The sequence below is a fragment of the Galendromus occidentalis genome, unplaced genomic scaffold (assembly GCF_000255335.2).
Source record: "Galendromus occidentalis unplaced genomic scaffold, Mocc_1.1 scf7180000075389, whole genome shotgun sequence".
Classification (NCBI taxonomy): Eukaryota; Metazoa; Arthropoda; class Arachnida; order Mesostigmata; family Phytoseiidae; genus Galendromus; species Galendromus occidentalis.
The window spans coordinates 902749-912979 of NW_003803379.1; the positions used below are offsets into that span (position 1 = coordinate 902749).

The 10231-nt window shown below is 52.8% G+C and overlaps 1 protein-coding gene across 1 annotated transcript; it reads right to left on the bottom strand.

The window, feature by feature from the left end:
• On the bottom strand, positions 1-4658 carry LOC100898868 (protein phosphatase 1B). The gene is made up of 7 exons (XM_029112287.1): positions 4518-4658; positions 2282-2585; positions 2012-2131; positions 1717-1898; positions 932-1117; positions 669-830; positions 1-531 (listed from the first exon to the last, which is right to left on the bottom strand). Exons 2-7 carry the CDS (start codon positions 2541-2543, stop codon positions 319-321), a joined length of 1125 nt encoding a protein of 374 aa, XP_028968120.1. The 5' UTR covers positions 2544-2585; positions 4518-4658; the 3' UTR covers positions 1-318.
• Positions 4659-10231: the final 5573 nt, after the last annotated feature.

The following is a 10231-nucleotide window of genomic DNA, read 5'->3' on the forward strand; positions in this document are numbered from 1 at the left end:
ATTGTCGTTACATTTTTATAGTATGTAATCCACTACAGCAGGTTTTCCCATATACGCGTCCGAGGGTCTCCTCGCTCTTTTGTCACCCTCCAATCTTAGTCTCTCGCTCGTTCGCTCGCCCGACTGCTGGCTCTAGCGTTTCCCGCGCCTCTTCCCATTCTGCGACCTCCGTTGCCAAGCGTTCTCTGTGCTGCCTCCATACATATAATAGATATATACGATTAAATATATATCGAAATCTATCTCTCCCTATCGCCCACTTTTAGAAGCCCGATCGCTTTGTCGCCAACGCTTGCGGAAAACCCTCCCGATGGAAACTCAACAGTTGTTTTCGGTGTTGTTCGGATTGAGGAGCTTCAACTCCGCCTCGACAAGCGATCGTTTCGCGTGGATGCCGACTCCGCTCGGAAGTGAACCCATCACGAACGAGTCCTCGGCCAATGTGATCAGCATTTCGCTCAACTCCGTTGTTCCGAGAGCGAATACCTCTTTCACTTTCGTCCTGATGTAGTCGTCGACGGCTTTCCGCTCCTGGAGGTTGAGGAAAACGTTTCAGGATGAGAAAAAAATCATCGGTTTCCCATGCTTAGCTTATCGGTGTTCCAAATGCTCATCAATGACCATGATAGTCCAATTGCTGGACGAGTATCTCCGGGGTCTCTTCCTACCTGAACGGATTTTTCGTCGACAGTAGGACCTCCCGAGAAAACGATGAGTACTACGCTCATGTTATCGCGGCTGCCTTTGTAGAGACAGACGTCGACCAGATGCGAGCAGATCGATTCGAGATCCGGATTCGTACGGAGCTCATGTCGTACGAAATCACATACCTTTTTGGACGGAAACGAAACGAATGAATATATATTGACCGAACAGAAAGGACTTCAATGGGAATCCAATATAGCAGCCGAGTGAATGGAAATCTACACACCTCTTCGCTTGTCATGACATCCCAAACGCCGTCACAAGCGAGCACTGCGAATTCGTCATCTTCGGATATTTCTAGCGCTGTAATCTCTGGCTCTGGACTGACGAGTTGTTCGCACTGACCCCTGCCGCTATTTTGTTTGTATTCGTAATCTCCGAGCGCACGAGAGACGGCCAAGCTGCCATTCACCTAAAAGAAGGATCGATATTCGGAAACTGCAGCCGAATCATTGACGAAAGTCACCGAGCACAGGAATATCCGATCTCGGAAAGAGGGACCCTCTGAAATCCCATCGAATGATTCAGAAGCCCGATGATGATGATGAGGATGGCATCGGATCAATGTGGGATTCGTCGTAGACGCCCTGATCTAGAGACACGTCATTGAGAAGCCCGGCTGAGAAGTGAGGAGACTCTTCGGAGATGAGTCATACTAGTAATGACAATGGCCTTGAAATGTTCCGCTGAGAAGGGCGCGATCGGCGTCGAAAGACCGGGCCGCTCTTCTTTTTTTGGCTTTGCTTCATTCGCCGCGATTATCGTCAGTACAACGATGGCCATTATCACGCCCGTCACAGAGCAACTCTGAATTGCCACACCTCGGAGGTGATAGCGATTTCTGTGCTTCCGGAAACGGGGACTGGACCGCTTGCGTCGGGTACGGAAGCTCGTAGCGTAGCAGTACGATACACACGGAGCATGTCGAGGACAAAGCCCGCGGAAAGCGCATGTACTAGTCTGGCTGATGAGTAATCGAGAGCTTGCCCGAACAACGGTGGAAGCACTTACTCGTTGAATCATAACAGAACCTCCAGCTTTCTGAATTCTTTCCTTCTCCGCCGGGTTAATCGGTTTGTGATCATATGTGCTCAAGGCGACTTTCCCTCCACGCGATAAAACCGCCCGAGAATCTCCACAGTTGGCGAAGAAAAGGTGCTTTTTCGTAACTAAACAGCAGATAGCCGTGGACCCTGAAATCAGAATGGATCCGTGTCAGAAATCGATTCCCACTTTCGGGATTCCCTCGATATGATTCTCGATTTCCGCAGCGCTCCCATAGCGACGGAAGAGACGGTTTACTCACCGGAACGATCCTGTCCGGTCTGAATTTCCGGGAGCTGTCTCATGGCCTCGTCCAATTGAAGGAACCCGCTGCGTATGGCGTTCGAGATCGGACCCGTTTCTGAGAAGTCTTCAGAGATTTCTGCATGGGGTAGACAAGCGTTAACGGAGGTTAGCGCACATCTCACCAAGATTCAGAGCATTTTCGTCGTCCAGCGTCCGATGGAGGGCGAACGCCGATCCTCGGAGATGCGGACTGAAGTCTCAATGGAGTTCCATTATCAACACAAACCTTGGATGGGGGCAATTTGTTCTAAGATAGCGGGGAGCAGGCTGGTGGAGCAACGCGCGCTGACTCCGCTTCCGGCGTGGCCATCGTAAACACCGAAAAAGCTCCACGAGGGGAAGCCCTCAACAGTCAGAAGGGCCGTGTGCGCATCCTCCATTTCCACGCGCCATCCTTGCATTGAACTCAACGCGTACTTTATCCCTGACGGGGTGACTCCCGACTCGGAGTGCTTTTCAACTTTCGGTTTCTCGAGGAATGCTCCCATTGTAATAGACGACCGTTGACCTTATTCCAGCTTAGTGTTACTCTGCAAGGGAACGGATTCGGGTTAGTTCGTTCTCCAAGAGGTCCACAGAGCCGAAAATTCCGCCGCGTCGATTCCCTGGGAAATGTCACCGGGTACTCTCCGATAGTCCATCGAGGGTACGTAGAGGGTTTGGACGATGATCAAGTGAATGATCCAGGGTGCCAGACCAGACCGCATCTCGATAGAAGCATTGCGGCCTTTCGCGCTATTCCGCGGAACCCTCGGCCACCAGAGAGTTCCGCGGGCGGGAAAAGTAATACCTTGATCGAGAGAACCCGGATGTGCTAGAGGGGAGCCAGAAAACACAGACCGGGCTACACATTTCGGTCTTATCGTTTGTCGTTTCCAGTTCGATCATCGATGTCTAGAAATGTTGTCTTCGAATTGATCTAATCAATTTGTTCGTCAGGCAAGCATATCATCAAGTCGCGGGACTTGTACCACAATGCGTCATGATTATTATCATTATCAGCGACAGAAAAATCAGCGTTGTGACTTTTCGGATCAGATGGCACTCGGAGATTACCATCGACAGCGACGATTTGGTTATGTGTTCAGCTCGAGGAAGAGACCGGTCTGGATTAGACGCAGGATCAGGAGATTAGTTCCACCAGGTTGACACATCGATTCACTCGGGGAAGTAGTTCAAGATCGATCCGCGGGTTGACATGAACAGATTCCGGCGACTTAGCTCCAGTGATGAGCAGATCATCAGCTGATAGAAGTGACATGCAACAAGCCAGAAAACGTCACAGCGTCCACTGACGCAAGGGACAACTTCAACAAGCGCTGTCAACAAAATCGAATACGAATGCGGAATACGAATGCGAATCGAGAATACGGCATCCTACCGTACGAACTATCATGATCGTTTTCAGCACTACCGTATCTGAGTTTTGTCCCGATCGTGCGGCGGGCGAATGATTGGGAACGCTCCGATTCGGAGCTGCCATCGCGTGCACTCGAGTGCCGCTATCAGAGAGCCCATTTACTGGCAAACTTGTCCCCAGGATCTCAGGCTCGACGGGAAGACTGCCACCCCCCCTTCCATGATTGGGATGCGCGTGGACGATTTCGCGAATCACGCCAAACGGCGGATTCACGTTAGTCGCAACGTCGGAATCACCCGAGTGTCACAAATCGAATCAGAAAATTCTCCGTCCGCGAAACTCTGCGTTGACATAACGATAGAAGCGGTGTCTTCATGACGACGAGATGAATACTGATAGTACGAGACTGGTGCCAGAGGTGAACCGCGATACAGGTACTGGAACTGACGCAATTGCCGCCCGGGTTGGTCGCGCTGCCGCCGCTGCTGGTGGATGAGGTGGTCGAACGAGGTTGCATTCGACGCGGAGCATAGAACATCCGCCGCGTGGCAACGCTCCGCGAACATTTCCTGAAGTACTCACTTAGTACTTGTTGGTAAACGACAGCGGCCAACTCGTCGGTGGTTGCAGCGGCGGCAGCGGCGGTGGTGGATCGATTCGAGGGGCGACAGCGATTCTGAGTCGCTTAGGAGCATCTGTCCCCCGGACCCCCGCGACGTGAGGGCGAGCAGCTAACGGCACGGGACGATCGCTCCACGAACGCTCCGAGAGCAGGAACGCGCGTTCTTCGCTCGAGAGTCCGTCGAATCGCCGTTTCACGGAAGGTCTATTGACGCGTAACTCTACGGGGCGTGCGAAACAATTCTGCGCAATACCGAAACGATTCTGGTGACATGAACCGATGTCAGAAGTTGTCGGTGCTTCAGGAACAGTGAGTTGGCGTCATATTAGGCACGCGAATGAGATAGCTAATAATCTCGCCGAGCAGGCCATCAGCCACCGCTGGCCAGCGAGCGAGCGGGCCAAACCAGCGGTCGGTTCTGCTGCTCGGTGATTCATCTCCGGACAGAGACTCGGAACTGGCAACGGGATCTATTCGTACCTTTTCTAAAATCGATTCTCACTGCGACCAGCGGAGAAACATCAACGTGGACTCTGCGATTTGGGTTTCACTCTATTTCGATGCTCCTCCACAATGCTGCTGCTGCTTACCGCTTGTTATTTTGCACACAAGCGACAACACAAGATGGCGCCGATCGGAGTGCGGGCATAGAAGCTTGGCGGGAAAACAAAAACTCGGCGCGCCAATTTTTGAATTCATCGACGACATTCCGTCGGTACGAAACCGCGACAGCGATACCTGGACGCGTTGTGGTATGTAGTCCATGACGACTCGACTTCATTGAAGAATAGACCGTGAGCTCCCGTCGCGACGTCGCGTCGTGATATCTCCACGTACGGGCTTGCGCGAGCAGATGAAAAACCTCGCGGAAGGAAAACTTGGAATTTTTACAAGAGAGAAAAGCTGCCAGTCGATAATATGATGAGTAGTACATGATTAATATCCCCCTTCGGGGGCGACAGTCCCAATGCTCAGGATACGCGAAGACAGTTGCATCGGGATGGGTATCGGATGTGTTTTCGATATCAATTTCCCAACACGAAAGCTCTTCGATGTGGCTGTTGCGCGGGCTCGTGACTCCGGGAGTGGTTCGGAGACGATTCGGGAGGAATCGGAACTGCTATTAGGCTGCATGCTGCATCGTCGTATCATCCCTCGTCACCAGAGTAGCCAATCCTTCGGGGTCCGTGGCTCAGGGCTCCGGGTAGTCGGTAACGCCGCCGAATCGACGGAAGTACCTATATTCGGGCCCGACGTTTCGCGAATCAGCGGAGCACGCAGGAGTCGAAGGGGGACGGAATAAGCATCCTTGCGATATTTGTACGATAAATTTGCCCCAGAGAGCTTATCATCAATTATCACTGTGTTATCGATATATATATTGTAGTGTTCGTCTACGATGAAAGGGTCTCCCATAGAGGTACCGTCCGCGAGTCACTCGAATCAGCTGGGTCCCGTCTCCTGAGAGGGATGATGCTCCGAACCGGGGAGCGCGATCCCGAAGCGGAGCCCGGAATGCTCTCGCAATTGTCCCGTATTTCCGATTTCGACCTTAACGCGAGAGAGGAGGGATCGGGTTTTGCGATCGCAAGGGAATTCACGGTCAAGGAGGAGTCGCTCTGAGGTATGAAGTCACGAATATTCGATCTCGTTGCGGAAGACTGCGCTGAGACGTCTCGTCAGGAGTCCGTACAACATAGAGGAAAGGATGAGGATATGCCGAGTCATAAAGACTTCTTCCTCTTCTCGTGCTCCTCTCGCCTATCAGCCCCGAGCTCCTCGTGAGAACTGGGTTTCCACGCAACGGTTCCATCCGCTCTATTTTGCGCGAAACTTCCGGAGAGTGATTCTGTTGATCTCCCACTGTATTAGAGGAGGTAGTTCCAATCTCCCAGTTTCCTCCACGAATCCCCACGCGTCGAACTTCCCGCATCCGAATGCCGCCTTGAGGCTCGGACTCAAACAAGGAAGGGAGCAGGTCTATTACCTCTTCACGATGCTTGCTCGGAGTGGCTGCCCACCAATGCTAAGTGTCTGCGCAGGACTTTCTCCCATCGGAGGGATTAATACGGGAGAAATCGGCATCACGGTGCGCGGTAAGCGAGCCAAAGCCCGCGTGCTGCCGCTCCATAGGGGCTGAAGCTGCCTTTCGGTCGACTTGTCGAGGGCACGGTGGCAGCTCCTTTCGCCTATTAGGAAGCTCCCCACCTCGGTGCCGCAGTCTGTCTTCGCCTCTGTTATCGACGTCGTGAGGGAAGAGTGAGCGCGTGTGTTCCTGTCAGTTGCTCGGCTGAACGAAATGGGGAAATTAGATGCGATCGATACAGTATCGTGGAGCAGGTTGTTGACGTCTGGAAATACGATCTCCGATCGCTCACTGGAGGACCATGATTCGAGAGCAACAATACCCGATGGGCGCGGGCGGACTACACCTGGAGCGTTGAAGCGGTCAAAATATTTTCGGAGCGAGGCTTTGCGCTCCGGGTCTCGTTTCAGACTCCGGAAGGAAATACCGATTTTGCAGAATTTCTGAGATAACTTTGTGAATCCCTGTACGATGGTGAAGTGTGGCGAATAGAGGAGAACCGAAACCGCGGTGAAGTCGGAGGAGGGAGGCGGGAGATAGAGCTGGAAGAGGACAGCTCTGAAGAAAATAGTTACGTGATCTTCGGATGAGTCCTGTAGCAGTCGGAGACGCGTCAAGTCGATCCCACTCTCGGGAGAAGCATCTCGAGGGTTGGATTCGACTCGATAAAACGTGTCGTAATTTATTGGTCTGATCGCAGGGGTCAACGAGCTCGGTCCCCATAAGCTGTTCCATCGGCTCCACTTTCTCTCCTCTTCGGTCCAGGCCGTGTAATAATTCTCTTCAGCTCACTATTGCGCAGTTCTTTCCCTCCTATTCCGCTGGGCGGTGGTGGGAGAACGCTGCTGGAGACAGGAATCCTTATAAGTGATATGCGAACTTTTTGCAATAAGTCCTCGTCGGAGCGCTCAATCTACCGACGCGACGGAGGAGGAATTTTTTCGCGGCGTAGGACGGCAACGCGAATGAACGATCTCGATCAGGATGGAAGAGTACTCATGGACGCTTTTCCGATTGTCGATGACGTTCGAGTTCAAAAGCCGATTCGTAATTTTTCTCTTGGCCAGCCGCTGATAGGATTTTCTCGACACTTCCGCACCGGTTCGACGATCATTATCTCCGAACGGGCCGAAATTGAATTCTAACCCCTTTCGAGCCTCACTGGCTATCATGGAACAGTCTCAATACTCCTCCAAGTTCAGTGTCCGTGGCTTCTTGGATCCGTAACCGGGATCTCGAATTCCTGTGGAGCCTCATTTCTCTCTGCTTGTTCATTCCTGTCGGAATCCTCCATTGATGAGATTCAGTTTTCGCAGAATGTGGACTGCCTTTCCATTCAGATTATTGGCGACCGACAGCTCGACATGATGTTCCCTCGAGGAAATAGGCCATATGAAGGATTAAATGAAGAACTTCGGTTCGGGTCAGGGTTATATGTGTGCTCGGGGAGAGACAGAGAGTTCCATTCGGAAAACGGCGGGTTCTGCTCGGAGAAGCTCGGAGTGGAGTCACACAGAACATTTTCCACAAAGTTTCGGTCGTTGCTCATCCGCTCAATCGTCTCTTCGCGGTGACAGTTGTAAGCGGGAAAAAGTCCCGATAATTGTGACACTGGCTTCTCCCAGGAGGACGACGGCGCGGCGTTGCTCGTCTGTATTGGACCAGCTCGGCCATTCCTTTCTTCTGCGTTCCCCGTCGCATCCGCCTTTCCTTCTGCTTCTCCTTTATTTCCCCTTTCTCGGTCCCTCTATATTCGCTGCTACTTGTGACGGTTCTCGTAAACTTGTGAGGCCATGTGGAAGCGAACCGTTTGCCCTCAACTGCTTTTTGTTCAGAGCCTTCCATTGTTTTCAGCCAATCCGGGCAGCGCGCATACGATGCTCCCCATGGATGGTCAGCATGGTCTAGCTCGCCGGCCGACCCCGTTTACTTTGTTTTGGTAGTCGCATGCTTTCCGCGAACTGCTGGTCTTTTGTTCGTCGATTCGTCATTTGAGACGCAGATTTAGACTCCGGGGCATCAACGAATGAGAGGGGTTCACTGGGGAACTTTTTCCCCCTCCATGGCAGTCGAATCCTCGAAATTTCCCTGGAAAGAGAGATAGACACGCTCGACACGAAAATCGTAACGTGACTCCCACTTTAGACAGCCGACCCGATGCAACTAATATCCTTTCGGTGCCCCGCTATGATGATGCCGATAAAGATAAGGACGACCATTCGTGATATTCGAATCCCCAGGGTGGGGATCTGTCTTCCTCTTTGCTTCTGTTGCAAGCGATACGGAAGCTGACCGGCAGGCGCTTCGGCCGGCGGCTGCCGCGAGTGGCACGTCAGCCCTTGAAACGGGAGATCGCACACGGAGGGAATCCGGCAGCAGGATCACTTGCAGCCGAAAGAGAGGCGGACAAGCCTTGGGCAGCTGGACGGTAACTCTGACACCTCGTCCTGGGGGAACCAACTGACGCCATGACGATATGGCCAAAGAACAGACGGAGTGGGCGTGCTCTTCCGATGTATTCAATATTGCTCCTCTCGATAATCACCTCCGACCGCTGCGCTGGAGTGCAGTATCGGCTTTGTTGTCTTCAATTTTCCATGAGCGGGAGCAGGAAAAAGCCTCCGTCTCGATCTCGATTCCCTCGTGTGAGACGCGTGTGTTTGAATGCGGCTGCGAATTGCTGAGAGAGCAACAGATTCATTCTGTGGGGGAGAAATTCCCTTCTGCCGCGCCAGCGGAACCGTCCGAGCTCTGCCTTGGAGTCCGAAAACATATGGCCTGATATTGCTAATGAAGATAACCGAGCCTTGTGGCATGGTTGCGCCGAGTTCTTTGTTACGCGCCCATAGTTCTTCCTCCCTGTCGACTCCTATCCGCGAATGTTCGTGCAGCCAGTCGTCGCCGTTCTCCCATAAGGATAGGTTTTCTGAACTGGCAGTGAATCGGTTGGAATAATAGTCCGGTGATACTTGGGCCGTTTCTTCTCCGGAGATTCCTCGGAAAGAATCTATGACACTTGAGCGAAGAGTTTAGCAAGAGAATCTCGGAAGCCAAATCACCTTTTCCGTGGGCGGCTTCAATTTAGGACTCTTCAGTAGCGAAGACCTTTCATCCGTGCGATCCCTCGGCGGCCGAAGTTTGGTGTACTCGAAGCTGTGCGGGGAGGACGGAATATTCTCGCCGAGCGCAAAGGTCGGTGAGGCGATCAAATCTCTCCGATGCCTTCAGACTCTCCTATTCTCTGCGAATTTCCTCAAGGATGTAAACAACGCGGGAATTCGCGGAAATTTTCATACTCGGTGTCAATGAGGCGGGCGGAGGCACGACCGTGCGACTGCACGTTTTGACTTCTCCTGCATCCTCTCCGTACCCGTATCTCGTAGAAGCCGAGCTCCGAGATCACACTCCAATCAGCCGTCTAATCGATAGCGATATTAAACTCCTACCACTTCTGGCCCTCTTCCCTCCTACTTTCGAGAGGACGGCGGGCTAAATCAGCGAAGCCGGAGACACTTCAGGGCTGACTTCCTCGACGGAAGTGCCGCACTGGAGCCTCCTCGGAAGAGGAGCTCAACGCCGCGTCGTGAGCTCGAGGTGACCCGCTCGAGTCGCTACGCTACGCGCGCCCCTATCCTTCCCGCTTCTCCCCTGTCATCGATCGGTACGGATCTCAAACCGTCTCGCCGCATTCCAAATTCAATCAGCCTTCTCGTTGACGTATCGCTCCCTGCGATGGAGTGTCTGGAGGGGAAAATACTTCGGCGATGGACGCACGATCATCCGGACCTCCAGGTTCGAGTCGCGTGGAAGTTCCCGCGAGCCATGTCCGTCATTTCACGGAACTATATCCATCCGAGATCCTCATTTGGCACCTGGTCGACATCTTCCTGTGAGAGCGAAGATCCTCAACGCGTCCCGGAAAATTCCTCGAGTAACTTTTTCCTCCCGAACGATGAAATCCGCGTCTGTCAGGGATCAGAACGTCGTTGAGCGTTCGTCGTTCGATCCGCGGCTCTAGCACCTCCAATGATTCGATTATTGTCGCGAGCTGGCTCCTCTCGTCCGGCCCACTTCGGATGTAATCATTCGATTTGGGCTCTGTCTGTGC